At 28.8% G+C, this 21,418-nt stretch overlaps 1 protein-coding gene across 38 annotated transcripts in view; it reads left to right on the top strand.

Moving 5' to 3' along the window:
- Positions 1–21,418, top strand: part of RhoGAPp190 (Rho GTPase-activating protein 190) — a 125,039-nt gene that overhangs the window by 562 nt on the left and 103,059 nt on the right. For all 38 annotated transcript variants that reach the window (XM_071187885.2, XM_071187884.2, XM_016069131.4 and 35 more), the window contains exons 2-7: positions 3,901–4,000; positions 5,838–5,921; positions 6,652–7,311; positions 8,120–8,792; positions 16,335–16,544; positions 19,625–19,927. In XM_071187885.2, coding sequence (XP_071043986.1) covers positions 6,903–7,311; positions 8,120–8,792; positions 16,335–16,544; positions 19,625–19,927 — 1,595 coding nt within the window. In that variant the 5' untranslated portion in view covers positions 3,901–4,000; positions 5,838–5,921; positions 6,652–6,902. The remainder of the gene's footprint in view (positions 1–3,900; positions 4,001–5,837; positions 5,922–6,651; positions 7,312–8,119; positions 8,793–16,334; positions 16,545–19,624; positions 19,928–21,418) is intronic.

Raw genomic sequence — 21,418 nt, 5'->3', positions numbered from 1 at the left:
TTAAATTATTTTATTTTTACTACTATGGGGATAAAGTTTTAATATTGTATATTGATTATTTAGTTTTATTGTTGACACCACCCTTGAACCGCCTTATACTCACATTGTATTGTCTGATCAGATTTATTCATTTGCTTACTTATACCATTTGGATTAAATTAAATGCTTATTCGTGTTGTGAATTTAAGTATTTAAAGTATCAAAATTTAATTAAAAGTTGGATTGTTAACTCATGTTATAGGGAATAATTTGCATTTGAATAGATAGGTATGAAACTAGTGAGCTTTTCCAATGTAATAATTCGATGATAAAACAAATATGTTTTCATGAAGTGTGACAGTTAACATACACATTTTTTATTACATATTGACAAATTTTTTACAGATTGGTTTCTTGTATTGGTATTTCAGCTTAGTGCAATGAAGATTGCTGTTTTGAGAAGTGAAGATTTATTCTATTTTCCTTATCAGATAAACTATTATTTTAATTTATTATTTAAAATGGCAAGTAATTAAACCCTTTATTTGATTAGATTTTTCTTCTATAAGAATAATACTATTTACTTCTTATGAAGCATCTTTAAAATCTTGTTTATAAGACATCTGACTACTACCTTCAAATAGGTACTTGCGCTATTTTCATGCTAAAATACAATTGAATTAAGCGTATATTCTGGTTTAAAGGTGCCATGCTATATCTATTGATTTTACATTTTCTTTTGATTGTACTACATTAGTCATTGGTACTTTGTAGCATATTTGAGATAAACTAATATTTAAGTTAAAGTTTCTTGTTTCAAGTTTTTTAACAAGTTAGAAATTTTTTTTTTGAAAGCAGTGTTTATATAATTCCTCCCAATTAATAAATGATTTAGTAAAGCATTTTAATAACTAAATGTTATTTTCAATGCAATATATTTTCTAGTGCTGTGCCTCAAGATTTTTTATTGTAACCTTTCATTAAAATGAAACTATTGGTATGTTGAGAAATTGATTAGTGCAACTTCGGAAATTGGTCAAATAAGATCTAGCATAATTGTTCTTTGACTTTCTAAAATTAACCAATATAATGTTATTTGTTGATATTTCTTTCAGTTCAATTATAGTTTCTTATAGAATTATATGAAAAAAAGAATATTGTGAAAAGATTTATGTCATTTGAAAACTAGGAACTGAATTGTTTTAAAAAGTCTGCAGTTGAACAATTGTTTACATTTTAAAAGTTGGCATAAATTGAAGCACGTTTCATAAGCTTCATGTCATAAAACTTGCTCTAACAGCCTTTTGTTATAGTGGTTGTGCTTTAACTTGCTTGACATCAGAGTTTGATCTTGTTGATTGATATTGCATAATATATTAAATAACTAATAAATATAATATAAGATTGAAACATTCTATTTTTTTATTTGCCGTAACTTGTCAGATTAAACTAGTTTTAAAAAAAGGAATAATCAAACAAATATTTTAACTTAAGTTTTTTGGGCCTAGAAAACGAAACTTTGATTTAAAAACTAAAATGATAAAATGTTAATAACTTTGGGAATAATAGAATTACTGATTGTTAGATTTTCTTTTCATTACTAAAAACTTTAAAAAAATGATATAGGATAAAAGTCAGCATGTAAATGCATATTAAAGTATTTTTAAACATGACCCTAATATGAAGTCTAGTTGCTGTATATAGTGGTAGAACATGGATGAATTCCATGGTTACTGACGTTACATTTTCATAAATTTTTGTATTTTTAAACTCTTTTCATGGATAACTATTTAATATTTTTTTAAAATTACATGGGATGTTTTTCAATAGCCTAATATGTATTTAAGATAAAGGGATAAAACTTAATTGTTTTTATTTTGAATAAAAATATAAAATGTGACTTGAAATTACATAGGAAGGATATGGAGTAAAATATATTTTTATTATGAAAATGTTCTATTTTTATAAGAATAATTATTGTAAATTTATTTGATTTTTTGTAAATTTATTTTTAAAAAAACTTATAATTAATTGGAACCAATGAACGTGCACTTGAATTGACTTATAGAAAGTGACAAATATCAAAAAAGCTTTAAGCTCTTAAATTTCTATGTGACTGATGTTAAAATACAAACTATATAAAAATTTTATTAACTTTTTTTTTATTGTTACAAAGTATTATAAAACCATAATTTCAAATTTATGTCTAAAATAGTCTCTACAAAACTAAGAGAGGTGGTAATAGAGGTGTGCTATTTAAAATTTATTATTTTTTTGTTATGTTTTTGTATCACTGAATTGCCCACATATATATTGTAGCATAAGAAATTTTGTTTTTTCTAAATGTTTTCAAAGGTTTATTTTTAAATTTCATGGAATCTTAAAAAAATAATTTTTTTTTTATGTTTTAATTGATACTTTAGATTTAAATTAAAACATAGCAAAATATTGTAAGATCATTTTATTTTCTAATAAGGTAATGAAGATGAAATTGTACTTATTTTATGAAAGAAGGATAGATATTTAGTAAAAACTGACTGTCCTAAAGTCTCAATAAAAGTTGTAAAAAGAAAATATTAAGATTATGGTCCTGCTATTTTTTTTAAAGTTCCTCTTTGCAGATTCCATCCCCTCTGCAGAGAATCAAAATTGTGATGGCATGTTTCTGGAATATTTCCCAGACCATTCTGCAGCTAATTGCCAAAAATGATTGCCATTAAAGCTCCATATTACTTTTAGTGCAATACTGTTTAATTCGCTTTCTGAAATGATGTAGCGTCCAAGTTTGGCATGGTATAGCTGATTCTAATTCTTGAGTCATTAAATTCTACATTCAATCCAATATTGGAAAAATCAGAAGCTTTTTAATCAAAAGTTCCATAAATATGAGTACTGGTGTCAACTAACTTCAGGGAAATAGCAAAGTTGGTCAAACAGAAACTGGTAAATTCTGGTATTATCCACTTCCTGCTTTTGTCCATTTCTATAAGGAATAGACAATTAGTCAAATTTTCATTTTGTGATGTTACTAAGTTAACTGAACTTAAAGTAAAAACATGAATATTTTCTTTATAAAATCCAGTCTTTTGCTCTGCATATAAAAAAACCCGGTTCTGAAGCGTGCAAAGAGGTTTTCTTTTCCTCATAAATACACAAGGCAAAGCTCATTAGTTAATAGAACTGGTTGAACTTGCTTTCCTGCTTTTTAGCTATCTTTAATCATGTGGCCTATTATGAATAAAGTAAACATTAAAAAAGAATATATTATGAGACGCCGCCAAATTCACTTTATGTATTTGTTGTATAAATGATTGTAGCAAGAGTGTCAAAAAAAAAAAATATTATGAGATGCCGCCAAATTCACTTTATGTAATTGTTGTATTAAAGATAGTAGCAAGAGTACTATCGAGTGTACTATCGAAAGTTGCCGAATGCAAAATCAAAGGCGCATGGAAAATTTGTTTGTAAAAGTAGTTCATATTATCAGCCAGCTCAAAAAATTTTTAAATATATAATTGTACAGTACATATATTTTATATTATTTATGGCATGTATTTGCTATGCAAAAATTTTACTTTGAATATGTAGAATAATATATATTTGTTTTCAGACTAAGAAAGTATTTTTATTTTACATAAGATAATTTAATTTTCTATTTCATGATAAAAATAATTGATTTCTTTGTAAGTTTAACTTATAATTGAAGGGAACAACAAAATTTAATGTACTAAGTTCAAAAAGTGTATTTCTTTCTGAGTTTTCCTTACTTTTTAAGTTAGTAGAAATAAAATAAAAAATTCCTTAACAGCCTTCTGAAAAAAAAGAAAAAAGAAACATTTTACACCCCTAACATATTTAAATACTTTGGATTGAAATATAAATTATGTTGATATTGATTTCATTGACTTATTTTTTCTTTAGGCAAAAGTAAATCCAAATGGCGATGAGTTTCTTCAATTTGGAGCCAATGGAAAGTTGCCAAGGTTATGTGGCCAAAGATAATCAATAATTACCAAATTAGGTATGAAAATTATATTAATGTAAGAGCACTGTCTTTAAGTTGTTTTTAGAATTGCTCAGTTTTACAGTTCATAAATAGTTGTAAAAGACCTATCCACTTAGGTTTTATCTGGTTGCTCTTATTCTTAATTTTAGAATGTTTTCTTATATCTTTTCTTATACTAATGTTATATAGTTTCGGTTTTATGTTATATGGATAATGTTATATAGTTAATAGGCTAGTTTCTTTTGGATTCATTAAATGATTATTTAAAAATATAATAACTTATTATATTATTTAATTATACATAAAATTGCTTAACAAGTTCCTTCCAACAGGAGTTGAGACAGTTTCTTTTTCCTAACATTTTTCTTAGATAGGGTTATAAAGTTTTTAAGAAGCAGAATTAAAAAAGTTTAATTCTTTCCATTTTGTCTAATTTCTTCCATTTTTTTCAAGTTTTTTCCTAATCACTGGAACTGGAAAAAATCAGGGGTGATTCTATTCAGAGTTTTTCCTGTCATAACATCAGGTCTAAAAACTAGGAGCAGGGCGTGATTTTTTCACGGAATTCCACGTATGTCAAGACCATTAGTTCTCAGACTTCCGTTAATCAAACTTATTATCTGTCAAAAGTTTTATGGAGATCTGCATTCTAAAATTTAAATTTTCAATCTTTTACTAAGTCCCATTAATGAGATGTTTACATGCACATAATTCTTCCGTTAATTGGTGGAAATTTGCCAACTTGAATCTTTTAGTTAAGTAGATTTTTTGTTATTTTAAATATTTGGAACTGCAATGGAATCCTCTAAATCACGATTATGTTCGCATCAATTTTCATATTTGCCTAATGTAAAAGTTGCATGTGGTGATACATATTCACATAATTTAAAAATCTTACATTGTCATTCGTATTCACGTGATTTAAAAATCCAGTATTGCTATTTGTGGTTACTACTTTTTAAAATTAACATTGCGATTTGTCTTTACACGCGATTTGTCTTTACACATTTGTGATATCTAATCTTTGATTTTTTAAAAATTTATAAGTGATTCAAAAGCTACGGATTGCGATTTGTATTAATGCGATCTAAAAATAGTGAAGCGATTTTATGTTCGCATCAATTTTCCTATTTACCTGATTTAAAAGTTACTTATGGTGATACATACATGCTCGCATGATTTAAAAATATTACATTGTCATTCGCATTCGTGTGATTAAAAAATCCAATATTGCAATTTGTGGTTACTAGTTTATAAAATCAACATCATGATTTGTATTCACACATTTGTGATATCAACCATTGAATTTTTATTTTATTTATAAGTGCTTTAAAAGCTACGGATTGTGATTCGTAATGTGATCTAAATATTGTTAATCAAGATTTGTATTCATTATAGAAATCTAATATCACAATTTGTCTCTTCACATTTTTTAAAATCCAACATTGCAATTCTTATTAACAAGATTTTAAAATGCAATATCACGATTCTTGTAAAAACTAAGTTTTTCTTAAATTTGTTACTCTGAAGATGGGTATATAAATTGATATTTTGATATCTAGTTTTTGTGCACATTAAATATTAAGGTTTTTTGCTTTGTATCACTATCACATCAGCTAAATACCTGTGTCAATTTTTTTTGCCTAAAACTATATTTCTTTTAGCCTAAAGTTATTTTCATTGATTTTATATATGAGTGCAATAATTTAATATGGTGTTTACAGCTTTTCTTAATATCTTCTCTCTTAATATTGTAATAAATCTTTATGCATTGCTAAGTTCATGCATACAGTTAAATAAATAATATAGTAGTTTTTTAATAATGCCACATTAAAAAATATGTAATTTTCAGGTGTTTTCTTTTCACATGTACTTGCATTCATGGATGCTGCAAATGGAGCAGCAGTGATGACTTTTTCATCACATTGGGTTTTAGGTGAGTTGAGTAATTTTTCTCAGTCTTCTTAGGGCTGATAAAAAATGTGACTAAAACCACTGCTTTTCATAAGTAACACTCTAGTAAACTTTTATTATGAAAAAAAAAAGTTGTGCAATTTCTGAACCAATCGCAGCATGTTTATTGTAAAAAAATAAAAAAAACCTCTATTATTTTTGAGTAATTTAACTACTGTATACTTAGATAATTTATTTGAAATGAATACATTAAATTAAGTATTTAATTATTTTTATTAATCAGGCTGAAAATTTAGTATGAATTATTTTTATTAATTATCAGGCTGAAAATTTAGTATTTTGTCACATAAAAGGCTTAATATTTTTTAATTATAAATGAACAAAACTCAATTTCATTGTTTCAGCTTTATTATTTAAAATGACTAATTGATAGTTAAAAAGTAACAAATGTTAGATTTAATTATAATAGAATAGGCATTCAGATAAATAAGTTAAATAATATAGCCTAAAATTCTCCTTTGAGTGGCATAAATGTGCTACTTTTGTAGAACATATTTAATGCAATTATAGATGTAATAACCATAGATTGCTACTTTTCTTGTTGATATTCTTTCCACTTGATATAAATTATACATCAGTATCAAATTTTTCAATCTATATTTTATGATTTTCAATCATTTCCTTGCATTTAATTTATTTAAAATCTTAATAGCTTTATTAAAGTGATTTTTAAAATAATTTTTATTTTGCAGGGAATAAAATAAATCTTCCCTTGGATTGTCCTGGAATCTGTGATGATCACTTACATACTTTATTACTCTCAAATTTAGAGGCAACATGAAAACAAATTATGCTACCTGCCATGTTCAAACTCTTTAGATGTGTGATTAGGTTACATATACTTTTTTATCATTAAAAATATGTATGTATTTTTGAAACCAGGCACAGGTGTAAAACTGTGTTGAATAGAGGAGGTGCCAGAGTGAAATTGTGAATTGGAGATATGGCAAGAAAATCTGAAACCCAGCGCAGTTTCAATATAGCTGTTGTTGGATTATCTGGTACAGAAAAAGAGAAAGGAAGCACAGGAGTTGGAAAATCTTGTCTATGCAATAGATTTATCCGTTCTTTAGCAGATGATTACTATACTGATCATATATCAGTTTTAAGTCAGACAGATTTTAGTGGCAGGGTTGTTAATAATGACCATTTTCTGTATTGGGGAGAAGTATCAAAACTTTCTGAAGAAGGAATTGATTTTAACTTTCATGTTATTGAACAGACTGAATTCATTGATGATTCTTCATTCCAACCATTTAAAAGTGGTAAAACAGATCCTTATTACAAGAGATGTTCTGCAACAAAATTAACGTCAGCTGAAAAGCTTATGTATATCTGTAAAAATCAATTAGGTATGTATCATATATTTTTTTCTAAAGAATTCGGAAATACACATCCTAAGTGTTAAAAAGGTGCACTAACGTAAAATTTATAGAAATTTTTATCTAATGAGTAGAATATGCATATTCAAATGCATTTTCTAAAAGTTTAAGTTGAAACTTAAAAAAAAAAAAAAAAGATAATAAAATAAAGCTAGAGCAAGGTTTTCATTCATACTCATGATCTGTAACTTCAATTTCAATTAGATTTTTTAAAAATTTTATATCTTGTCAGACAATAAAACTGTATAAATGTAGCTACTTGCACTTCTGCAGGTTTCTTTTACTTTCCGTACAAAGTAACATAAATATCATACATTTAATTGCATTTCTTTCTGTTCTTGGAAAAGTTTCTGCCAAAATTAAAAGATGTTTGGTTGTTTAGCCCTTCTATCATTTATTTTCTAGTATCCAAAAAATCTGAACCAAAGCTTTTTCAGCATTTACTTTTCTGCATCCAGACATTGTGGCTATGTCAACTACGCCAGGTAATTTATGTACGATCCTGTTATAAATTAATTCAAGCCATTTCAGATGAAAATATATTATATATATATTGTATGAAAACCATCTTCCAATTATGTCATTTTCAGTTCATTCAACCATGATCACAGTTACAGTTAATATATAGTGATATTCAATTAAACACAGTTACTTTAATGTATCGTAAATTACGGTTAATATATGACACAAGCATGTAAAATTCGGTTTTGTGCCTTTTTTGGGATAACTGCATACTTTTTTATTAGTTTGATCACTAAGAAATTCTTTTTATTTTTAGGTATTGAAAAAGAATATGAGCAAAAGTTATTACCTGATGGAAAAATTAATGTTGACGGTTTTGTATGTGTATTTGATGTTAGTGAAGTGCAAGGAAGAAGTATAGAAAAACAAGTGGAATTCACTGCTTTAATATTAAATAATCTGATGAAAACAAAGAAGCCTATAGTTCTTGCTACAACAAAAAATGATGAAGCGAAAGAAATGTATGTAAAAGAAGCAGAACGCTTAGTGAGTAGGAAGGAATTCAAAAATAATATTCCTATTGTGGAAACATCGTCTCATGAGAATGTTAATGTCGATTTAACTTTTATAATCACTGCACAAATGATTGATCGAACTAAAGGGAAAGCAAAACTAGTTCCTTTCTTTGATTCTGCTAGATCGAGGAAAGAAGTGCTAGATTTTTGTACTGAATCATACCAATCTTTAATACGTGCACAAGTCACTGACTACAGAGCACTATGGAGCTCAGTAAGCAAAAAGTTTGCACAAAACCAAGACTTTATTCATTATTGTGAATTATTCGGCCATGATGCAGCCCAAAAAATGTTTAGGAGACATGTAAAAAAATTAAAAGAAGAATATATTGGTAGGAAAATGCAAATGTACATTAGAATATTGCCTGAAGTCTTTGGGGAATTGTTGCCTGATCTTGCTAGTATTGGAGATGGGTAAGTAAATTTCAGTTTTTACTAGAAAATTAGCTAAATGTTAGTTATTTTTTTTGATATAAAAAATTTTATTTAAAATAAAAATTACAGATATCCTCTTTTTCTCTACAATATTATGTTAGTTAAGTACAATGCTTCAGCAATTCTGGTAAACAAAACATCCTTTCATATAAACAAGAATCAAGTTTGTTTTTAAAACAATGTTATGTCGTGTGTTGTAACTATAACATATTAAGAGTGACTGAAGCAATGCTAAGTAATTGTAATAACTGCCAGAAAAGCGATCAGAAATCAATTTGAATTTATGATGGAATCATCATGAACCAAGCTTGTAAAAAGTGATTATTTAAATACGAAATTCCCTAGCCATAATATAATATTAATATTTAAATACGAAATTCCCTAGCCATAATATAATATTAATTACATCAGAATTTGTAAAAAACCCATGAAAAAATAGTTAAGAAATGACAAACAGCTGCCAAAAGAATGTTCCATGAACAATGTGGATTACAATAAAGTAAGATTAGAGCATATCAGAAAGTGATGATTTGAAATTTGAAGGACACATTTGTCATAATGATATGTAAAGAAAATTTGAATGCCCTGAAAATTATCATTAGATGACATCAATTATGATGAAATCTTTACAAATTGAACAAATAGAAAAAGTGATAGCTCCATCTCGAACATCGTAATAAATCTTTAAGTATCAGAACATTTTAAATAATCATGTATAAAGGGCTGAAAAAGGATAAAATAACTGCAAAAAAAAACAAAAAAACAATTGTTGTCTGGAGAGTTTGTACTGATGCAATGGTTATCTAGTAGTATAGAATTGACAAACTTTCTGAACAACCCAATATTCCACGATGTGTAATAACGATGGAATTCTCTTGAATTAAGCGTTGTTATAACATATTTTATTAAAAATATGGGAATTCAAGTAAGTGAAAGGAGCATGTAAAATAATAATTGCCGAAAAACATGTAAAAAAAAAAACACACAAATCTGTAGTTCCTACCTCATTATAACATCAAATTAAAAAGGTCAGAATTTGAAAAACCAAGTGAAAAGAGCTGAAAAATAATAAATTCCGAAAAAACTGCTATGCGATGATGTGAAGTTTCTAAGGAACTGTCACGAATCAAATGTATGAAATAGTAATTACTTAAATTCGAATTTTAAGTGTCATAGTAAATTCGTATTAAATAGATCAAAATTTTTGAAAAAAAAAACTTCGATTGGGGCCCAAAAAAAAATTTAGGAGGAGCTATCATGAAGCAAAGTGAATTGCGATGGAATTTTCACAAATTAAACACTTAAAAAATTAATTATGCAAAATCGAGATGGTAACAGCATTGTATTAACAGGGTTTTCATCACTGAAAAAAAAAAAATGCTGGATAATTTCTCACATTTTCCCCAAAACAGAGTGAGATTTCTTAAAATTACGTGAGATTTCTAAAAATTAATATAGAGAACGCAAATAGGCTTTGAAAAGAATTCTTTAATTATTATATAATTAATATCTTAATAATATAATCACTTTTAATATCTTCTATTTTTTAATGCATGAAATATTTTCGCCTTATGAAAATTAAATATTCTGTGTGTACTTTTTCATCTAATTTGAAATAAAAATTATTTAAGGATACACCAAACTATTAAAGATAAGTTATATTTAAAGTGAAAGCATGCTATATTAATTGCATCGACATTTACCCAATCAGCTCTTCAATTTTTTCAAATTACTCCTTTTTGGAAATGTGAAATTAGTACAAAATTTAATAATAATTTAATTGATAGGCTTGATTCCATGTGATATTTAAACAGCCATGAGTAATTTTTCGGTTCCAACTTCGTGAATTAGGCTTCTAAAAGAATTCTTCATTCCACTTTCGGCAAAGTTTGTAGAACGTGTAAATAATGCTATTTCTTTCATTTTCACCCATTTTGTTTAAGATTTAGCTCTTTATTTTTTCATTTTGCTGAATTATGCCTGTATTTGTGTCGTTTTATTTGTCTCTATCGGTATTTGTTTAGTTTTGTTTGTCTCTATCTGTGTTTGTTTTGTTCCATCTCTATCAGCATTTGCTTCATTTTTATTTTTACATTTCAATGCGAACAATATTTTCTTAGGTTTTTCTCTATCTTATATTCACGTATAAAGTAATGAACTTAAATGTATTAGCATCTCAATTTCATGTGTTCTGAAAGGGGTCCCCTGGTTAAGAGGGGATGTTTCGTTTGGACCAGTTCTGAACAAGACAGACGACAAGAGAAGGAGATATGTGGAATAGAGGTTGAAAAATAGTACATTTTAAAAAATTTATTCCAAAACTGCACAATAGTGGAGCATTTTCAAATTGGTTTATAGAGTGTGCGGATTTCTCGCGTTAACAATTATGTAATGTGAGAAGATGAAAAAAATTTGAATGTTTCTCACGCTGTAATGAAAACAGATTAAAAATATCAGAATTTAAAAACCCATGTTCAAAGGCCATAAAAAGGATAAGTAACTTCCAAAAATAACTATAATCAAATAATGTGAAACTATGATGGAATAGTCACAAACACTGTGGCAGAATCATGGCGATTTTGTTGCAGAACATTACAGAGTTCCTGCTGAAATATTTTTTATTTGGGATGAAAAGAAGTTTGGATTTTTTATCTGCAGAATTTTTCTAAATATTTTTTTTCTGCGGAACACCCCCCCCCCTTTCTGCAGAAATATATTAAAAATACCTTTCTTTGCATATTGGAGGTGGAAAAAAATGCTTGTGATTTTTTTTCCTACTTTCTTTTGAGAGTAAAAAAATTCCGCAATGATTGGCTTTAGCTAGAATTTCCGATTGACATTATAAAAAGTATTTTCCAAATAGCAAAAATTTAAGAAAGATTAACTAAACAAATATTTTTTAGAACAGGAGAATATTGCCAATAGTATTAGAACATGTATTCTTTTATATTTGGATTTAAAAAATTTGTTTTTATATTTATAATTAAAAAAGTACTGTTCCGTTCTATACATGAAGGTTTTTTTGCAAACAGAAAGTGCTTCTTTTACTTAAAATTAGTAACATATATATTTGCTACTATTAAAAATGTCTCTGAGAAAGGTATTAGTGCTAGAGAGAATTGTCACAGAAAGCTTGAAAAAATTCTGCCTCAGGGGTCACAAATGAAGTGGTTGGAAAAAGTGACAGCTTAAGTTTGAAATGCACATGTTGCTATAATGTTTTAAATATGAAAACTGCAAACAGTTCACAAGGAAACAATTAGTCACGGTCAAAACACAATTAATCACTGCCGAAAAGCACTCAGGAAATCACATAAATTTACAAAAAAATTGCTTCGAATTGACTTTTTTCTAAATAGCCGGCAGGTATGCACAATACACACAAACATGTGAACTTTATTCACAGAAAACTTGAAATTCTCACTGAAAATTTTTTACTCGTGTATTAAAAAAGAAAATGTCAATGTCAAAATCTTATTCGACCTTCCATCAAAACTGAATGGAAAGCAAGGTTTTTTTTAAATAAAAATATTTATTGAATGTTTGCAATAAAATGTTGACTTAGGGATTAGATTTACAAAAAAAAAAAAAAAAATTCCTCAGTATAAGGTAAAACAAAGTGAGTCAATAACTAGTTTTTTATTGTCAAAAGACTGCTAGTTTTAAGCAAAATATTTGCTGATATGTATCAAGTAAATATGAGCAGATATTTCAATCAATATAAAGTTTTAAAAAACTTGAAAAAATTAGTAATTTTTGAGCAAATTTTATCAAAATTAGGTTGACCAAAAAGTTGAAATCAGTAACAAGAGTCTATGAATTGCTTGCAGAAAGTTTTTTAATTGAAATTTTGTATGCACAGAAAGTTTTTCATTTTATCTAAGTCAGTATGTCTAGACAAATAATCAGGTTCAAAGGGAATGTAGGGTGAAAAGTTTTCATTAAAGGGACAAACAGGATGACTCGCCACACAAACCCCTCCCTGAATGAACTGTGGCTTCAGTTCGATGGTTGCCAGCAGATATGTATAATATACATACCATTCTCAGAAAATTTGTCACTATAGTGGAATTTTTGTTTTACAATTACCGAAAAGGAAGGTCAAAATTATTTTATCCATAGATTAGATAAGACTTAGAGGTTAGGCAGCTCCGATCAGCAAGGCACATCAATAAGAGGTCTACTGTACCCTAGCAGAAACAAAGTTCAGCAAACACCTGACAAGAATTTTCCTCAATTCCCAGGCCTTAACGCAATGTTCTCCCTGATGCTCAAATCTTTCAGCAGAAAAGACTTCACAATCACAAAGAATATGTTGAGCAGTCACTTCCTCCAGTTGACAACCATGACAAAGAGGATCTATACAATGCCCATAATGTAGAGGTGTTTCCTGAGGGTACAGTGACTAGTGAGAAGACCAAGGATTTTCCTCAAGCCCATTCCTGTTCAATTTGAGAAGCTCTTTTTAATGCACACCGGGGCAATAACGATTTAACTCCTTAACTTGTCTTTGACCGTTTGAGTTGTGCCACTGCTCACATGCTATCTTGCAATAAACAGAGGCCCTGAAGGATGTGGGAGAGAGATTCCCAAAGCTGGTTCATGGCCACAGAAAATTGCACTGGAGCCGGCCATTGCTAATTCATTTGCCAGCTCATTTCCAGGAACACCCATGTGCCCAGGCACCCAATGTAGGTATACCTTGTTACGGAAAGAAAAATCATAAAGAACTGAAAAGCACTCCCACACTAAATAATTGAATTTACACCTTGAGAGTGACAGAAGAGCATTGTGACTGTCAGAACAGATGTGAATAGGTCTAGGTACACCTTACAGCGCAAGATGATAGCATAGACTTCAGCCTAAAAAACAGTATCATAATTATCAAGAGGAAAGTGAAGCTTGATACCATCATTGGAGCAGTAAATACCTGCCTCTGATTTACAACCAAGCCTACATCCATTAGTGTACCATACCAGAGAATTACTCCTAAGCCACTAAGGAGAATTGAGCCAGTCATCTCTAGAAAGAGAATGGATGTTGAAAGGCGTATGAAAAGCATATCTTTGTGTGACATATTATCACTAAGCATAATAAAAGAAGGAAGATCAGTACTTGGGATACGGGTGACCCCATAACAAATGCTTAGAATATTCCTTCAATAATCCAAGATACAAAAACGTTTTATGCGTGTCAGAGCTTCAATGCACAAATGTAGCGGAGGGAGCTCAAGTGCAGCCGTGGGAGTAGTCCTAAAACAGCATAACAAGGCTACACAGATTATTCTTTGCAGTCTGTTAAGACTAGACCTGACGGAACTCAACTTAGTCCTAGACTAACAGTCAATGGTGCCATATGTGACAATAGGACTATAATTTAATTGAGTTAATCCAGTGAACTATTTTAGAGCTTATACCTCAGGTTTTACCTATAGCGTTCCTTAACCTAATATGCAGGTCAATCTGGCAGTTTTTAATATGAGAATTTTTATTCTTTGCTTCATGCAGTCGCCCTTTCCCCACGGTTACGTCATTGCATTAGACTTTCAGGGCTGAGTTTTTTTTTACTCTTTTATTAATTTAATGAAAACAATCTGCCTCCTCAAAGAAAGTTAGTTTTTTTTTCTTTTTTTGAATTTCTGAGAAAAAGATTCGTTTTTACTCTTTTTCCTACCAAGTAAGTGAGATTTAAAATTGTATTGACTTGATTTGAAATTGCTCATCGCGATTCCTATTTATGTAATTTAAGATTGCTAATCCTGTTTCATATTTTTACAATTTTATAACAAATATCGCTTTGTGTATTCACACGATTAAAAAGCTGCTATTATGATTTGTGTTTGAGTGGCTTAAAAATTATGCTATGGATGATTATTTGATTATTCGCATTAGACCATTGAAAAGATTTAATAAAATGAACACTTTGCTTTTTAAAAAACATCACATTCTTGATAGGAAAGTAAACTTTATTAATTTTCCTTTTCAATCATACTGCCACACTGCAAAAGCCGTTTTGGTCTATCTCTAGGGTTACATTATTTTTTATGTCGGCTTAAAGACAATTTATTCGACACAATACATCTGAATTCGCATTCGCACGATATTAAAATCAAGCATCAAGATTCGTTTTAATGAGATTTTAAAATCAATCATAGAGATACATATTCGCATGATTTAAAAATCGAACTTTGAGATTCATATTCACGCATCTTAAATAATCTCACATCAATATTTTTAGTAAAATGTTGATATTATTCTATGATGCTTTTATGATAAATGCTACTTACATATGCTTCTATAATAAATGCTACCTACATACTTTTTTTCTTGTTCAAATTTCATGTATTTTTTTTCTCACTTATTTAAAAATTGTCATTGCACATAAAATTTTTAGCTGTCTATTTTCAGCTTTTTTTTTTACCAATCATCTCATCTCTGTGGTATTAATCAATATTGAGTTTTTGAATGTGAAAAAAATGATCCGTAATACCAAACAAAACAAATTGAAAGTAAAATAAAATAAGTCCGTACTCTTTGTTACTGTAAGAAAAAACTATGTATGGATTAGTCAAAAATTTATTTATAGAAAGGAATTCTAAAAAAAAAAAAAAGATTTTAAATGCAAAACAAAAATATAAAAATATTCGTTTTAAAAACTTTCAGCTTTTTTATATAAATGAACATTAAAGAAATATCTTTATAAATCAGTTAAACTAAAAAACTGAAATTTAAAACATTTTAAGTCTTCAAAATTTACTAACTCTACATGAAATAAAGGAAATTAAAAAAAAAAAATTTATAAGCTCTCTAATTTTTATCCATCTATTAATAAGCACATTTTTAATTATTCTATCTATTGATTGATTAAACAAAGAATTTCACAACAAGAAAAGAATTATCTCAATCGTGGTCAGTCCTTTCATAGATTTTTGATGAAGTTATCAAGTCTGATTTATTTCTAACTAAATAACCTCATGTTTTTGATGCAATGATGAGTAATTTACATGTAAGTCTCATGATTTCAGACTATTAATTTGAAATTTTTCAGGTCCTACAACATATTAGTTGTCTCACTTTTGTAAATTTGCATAAAAAAACGTATGTTATGTAAATATGAATTCTATAACAAATAACTTTTATTTAATGTTTCTAATGGCCTGGCAAATACAATAATATAAAAGTACAAGCATAACATAGAATAACAATTATAAAAATGTTGAAGTCATTACCCTGGTAATAAGTATCTGATAAGAAGTTTATAGCTTTAAGAATTTTTATTAGGTGTGCATTTTTTTTTTTATTAGGAGCTGTTTAATTGTACTTAACAAATTTCTTATGTAACTATTTTTGCTTCGAACAAGAAAATAGTTGAATATATCATGTTTTTTTTCCAACTTAAAAAATTTTACTTATAAAAAATTATTTGATGCATAACTGTAGTAGCATTTATTATGCCACAAGTTTTAGAATGTTGAATTTGCTTTTGAAGATTTTAAACTTAATGTAAAACTTATTTTTTTAGGGGTTGGGAAAATGTTAGAATCAAATTGCAACAACATCCTGATTTCAGCCAATATTTTTTGGAAAGTCCAGATGAAATGCCTTGGCAAGAAAGTGACCTGGTTGATAGCAATGAAACTCGTATTCCTCTAGATATTCTAGACACAGCTGAAGCTGAAGCTTGTTTTGAAGAACATAAAGCTGCCTTAGAAGCTGAGGAAAGAAGAAAAGAGTAAGAATTTGTTATATTTCTTCAATGAAATGCCTTCATTATTTTTAAAATGTTGTCATAAAAAATCTTTTCATTTTTATTCGTTCACCCCCCCCCCCCCCCGCTCTTTATGAAACTATTGTCTCATGATAACTAATCATGTCTGTCCAGACAACCTGGTATGGGCCCAAGGCATCCTTCATGAGAACTCTTCATGCATCTCTTCTTGATACAATGTTCTTCCAATTTTTAACATGTAGAGTAAGAAAGTTATTTTTAACATGTTCAACCCTTTAACAACTACATCTATATTGAGTTGCAAATGGTTTAGCCAAAAAAAATCTGTTTTAAAGTGCAGTTGTCATTAATCTGAATTATAAATGCACTCCAGCTAAGTCTGCTTATTTTAATAAAGAAGGAAAGTATTCCTTGTAGATTTTGTGCAATTTGGCATTGAAAAGTCTTTGCTAAACATTATTAATCTGCACTCCTTTAAATATAGCCTTTAAGATCTTATACTTAATTTCACCAATCATATTTTCCACTTTCGTTGTTAAAGCTCATGTTACTGCAGCATATGTTAACATGATAACTGATGGGACATCATTAAAAATGAGTTTCTTTGATAGAAATATTGTAACTTATAAAAAAATGGCTTTATTTAAAAGATGGTTTCCCAATTTTAATTTTCCATTCTTTGATTCTGTTTTTCAAAATTGTTTCATTTCATTTTTCAATTATGTGTTAAAAAGAAGTTTGATATCATTTTAAAGCAAGTTTTTTGAAGATTAAAAAGTATATGAATTATGTGTGCAAGACGGACACATCATCATCTGGCAGCGGTGTCTGCATTAAATCAATTAATTACTCCTTTAACATCACCAAAAGGAATCCTGACTACTGCTCAGTTTTTAGAAGTGAACTCATTGCTATTGATACTGCCCTGGATTCTCTTCTAACACTACAGGATCACAATAATATCTGGATACTCTCTGACAGTTTCAGCTCCATACAGTACTTATCGCATTGGAGGAAGGTGAGAGACAAAACAGGAGCTTCAATCTTGAACAAACTTAAAATCCTCTCACAACTGCGTGAAGTCCACCTCCAGTGGATCCCTTCTCACGTTGGGGTTCTGGGCAATCATATCACCGACACTCTGGCTAAGGAGGTGACAGAAGCAACTTTGAGTCCAAATTCACTCACCTTCATGCAACTGGCATCGAAAAAGAAAAAAGAAGACAATGTTTCCAGGCTCGTACCCCCCAAACATCACTGGTACCAGAGCATCCGTCCAGGGGGTGCACTCAACATCTGGTGCAACCACAAGGATCAGGCGGCGCTTGCCAGCGGCCACCTTAAGTCTTTTTCTTTCGAAGGTAGTGTTAAAATCTTCCCAAACTGCCCCAGGTGCCACAACATGCGGGCTTCTCCCCAACATATCCTGGACTGGACAAGAGGGACATTATAGAAAACCCACTTTTGGTGGCAGACTTCCTCCGGGTCATGAATTTCATAGACATTGTTTAGCCCTGCTAATTTTGGGGATTAGGAAGAAGAAGAGAATTATGTGTATTTTATATTATTAGTTTTTTGCATTTCACCAGTTCATGATTTCTTTTTTTAAAATCACTAACAAAGTTTGCTAGTGCTAAAAAATTGTATTAGCAAAACCAGGGTTCATACTTGCATTTTTTGGATAACATCAAATACTATAAATATTTAAGTTCAAATAAATTTTTTCAATTTGTTCTTATAAATTTTTTCCAAACAAATTGTTTAAAAAACTTTTCCATTTTAAAAAAATGATCAGAAAGCGATGTGGATTTATAACGGAATTGTTGCAAACTGATAGAGTAAGAAATTAGTGTGCTGTACTAACATATAAAAAGATTTTAACATTGAAATTTTTAAAATCCAAATTTAAAATACAGTAGGGAACCGATTATCTGGAACGATCGGGACCATCACTATTCCGGATAACTGATTTTTCCGGTTTTCTGAATCGCTACAAAAAGCAGTTTTTTTTATTGTTAAACCCAACCAAAAAAAGAAAAAAAATATTTGGAAATAATCTTAAAAAGATGAAGTAATACACTAATGATTATTTCCAAAATGATGGTAAGGTAAACATCTTTAAAAAAAAAAAAAAAAAGAAAAATCGTGAAATATTACGAGGAGAAATTTTTTAATTTTTTTTAAATGGCAGGAAAATTTAGCGAATTTCGTTCCAGTTTTTTGATTTCCGGATAACGGGTTCTGTACTGTACTAGAAATGGGATGAAAAAACAATAAAAACTACAGTTATTGTTAAAGGTTGTTAACAATATTTTGCTAATGTATTTTTCTGAAACTAGCATTTGATTTTTTTATCTATCAATTTCTTACTTGTTAATTTTATTTTATTACTGGCGTTGAACAGCCGACCTAATTTTGGGTTCGCAGCAGCAAATGTTCTACTTGGTAGCCTTGGTAATTTTGATCTCATTCCAGAAGACAAGAAAATTCCTGGATAAATTAGTGGGAGAAATTTTGCCTTTGTGTAGGACTTTTTGATGAAACTAACCCACATTTGTGTTACATAGAGAGGAAAACTGCGATAAGCCCACTATTAGCCTGACGTCAAGGGGACTGTAACCCATGATCTGTCTACCACTTAGGATATTTTATGTCAGCACCATGGTTGGTGTGAGCCGGGTACAAAATTCCTATCGGCCAGCCATTGCTGACATTCAAATCCAGTTCACCTCATTGAAAGGCAAACTCTATTATCCCCTGAGCTACCATGGGTTGTTATTTCGTAATTGACAAAATTCCTAATTGCATTTCAATATTCATATTGCTCATTTTTGAAATATGCACTTTCTCTACAAAACTTTATTCAGTTTGTATCAATCAGTTTTCATAAAAAAACTTTTTTTGGGTGTCTGAAATTAATTGCCCTCTTTATTATTCAGTTTGTACTTCCTCTTATAATACATTACTAAAATTATTGTTAAATGTTTTTAATTTTTCTTCTAATTAAAATATATTCATGGTATGAGTAAGTTTAATGTTTCATTAGATAAATTATTTTTGATATAATTTTTCTTTATTTTTAGAATGCGCCAACAATTTAAGGAATTGCTTGAAGAGACTGGTTATGTCACACCTGGTAAACCATTATCAGAAGTTCAAGTTCTATTTATGGGTCGTGAATGTTACGAAGCCCTATCTGAACCAGATTTACTTGAAATTTATGATGAACATCAACGAGAAATTACTGAAAAAGCTAAGCAAAATTTTCAAGAACTTTTGTTAGAAAATGCCGAAATCTTTTATCATTTCACTAGTATTGGACCTGGTAGTGTAATTACTCAAGAAGATATAAATAAAATCACTGAAAAATTGCAAGAAGATCTAAGGTAATGTATTAACTTGTTAATACTTGTATTTTTTATTATAAATCACTGTTTTAACTGTAATTAGGACCTACCAACTACTATGCTTTTTGTAAAATATTCTATAGAATGTTAGACGTTTAAATACCAAAGCTTTTAGAATTTCTGATAATTTGTCCCAACATTTTAAAAGTCTCACCGGGAAAGAGTGCGAACAAAGTGGCGTTGCATATGAACTTTTAAATCATTAATATGTAGTGGTGTGGTAAATAAGTTTAAACAAATGAAAATAATGCATTAAAATATTAACTTAGCTACCACTGGAATAAATTTTTATGAAAAGTGTAGAAAGTTGGCAGTCCTGTATAACTGATTTTATTCAGAGGGTGAAAGTAATACAAATTATAGGGAGAAAAAAAAATGGTGCAGTTGCAGATTTAGAAAGCATTTCCCACCATGAAAGCATGTCAAGTGTTTTCATTAAAATTTATGTGAATACATAACCTATTTAAATACCTTTATACTTTATATAATGCAAAATTTTACATCTTTAGTGGTATTTAAAAGAAATATAAAAATTAAGATTGGATATTTGGAGAAAACAAATTTATTGAAATTTTTAATGAATTAAACAAATGCATGTTTACTTGTGATAAATAAGAATAAAATTTTGCTGTTTGCATAATTATTATTTATTCATAACTGATCATTCACAAATGAACTATAAGATTCTTTTGACTTATGGTGGAATTTTCAGTTTTTTAAACTGTATGAGAAATAAAACTTAAAAATAATTTTTTTTTTGATCATGATATATATATATATATTTTGACGATTATTACGACTTTTAATATACAAATTTTATTAAAAAAAAACTTCTAGCAAGTATGTAAACAATTAGAAGTTTTATCGTTTTGTAAATTGATATTGATATTTTCACAATTTTTGTTAGTTACCTATTCTCAATACTGACAAATCTAAGTAAAAACCTCTTTTATTTATTTAAAGGTAAATAATGTACTTTTGCTGTCTTGATTTTTTGCTGTTTAGGAAAAAGGACTATAAAATTAAAAGCTTTCTGTGCACACAAATATTGCGTCCAAAGGTTTTTGCAACGTAATATGACTGGTTAACGTGTTTGACAAACAGAAATTTTTGAATGAAATATTTATGTAGGATACAAGCATTATCACACTTCATATAAATTTGATCTCACTTTTATTACATTTCTCTAAAATAAATTTAGATTAAAAAAAAAAAAAAAGAAATGCGGAAATAAAATTTGTTTCTTCAAAAACAGAATAGAATATGGCTTTTCTAAGGTTTTTTCTCCCCCCCCCCAGACTCTAGACATTTTCTTCAAAACATTGAAATTTTAGTACCTAAATTTTCTGTGTCTGGTCAGAAAAAAAAAAGAAAAAGAAGCTAGGTAATGTGTTGGCAATCATTGGATTTCAGAGAATTTAAATTTGAACTGTTTGAAAATTAGTTTTCTCTTACTTTCTTGGTAGAATA

This window comes from Parasteatoda tepidariorum, chromosome 11, assembly GCF_982258835.1.
Source record: "Parasteatoda tepidariorum strain Cologne lab strain chromosome 11, Ptep-v5.0, whole genome shotgun sequence".
Lineage (NCBI taxonomy): Eukaryota > Metazoa > Arthropoda > Arachnida > Araneae > Theridiidae > Parasteatoda > Parasteatoda tepidariorum.
Note: the sequence above shows the minus strand (reverse complement) of the source record. Positions and strands in the feature narration are given on the sequence as shown.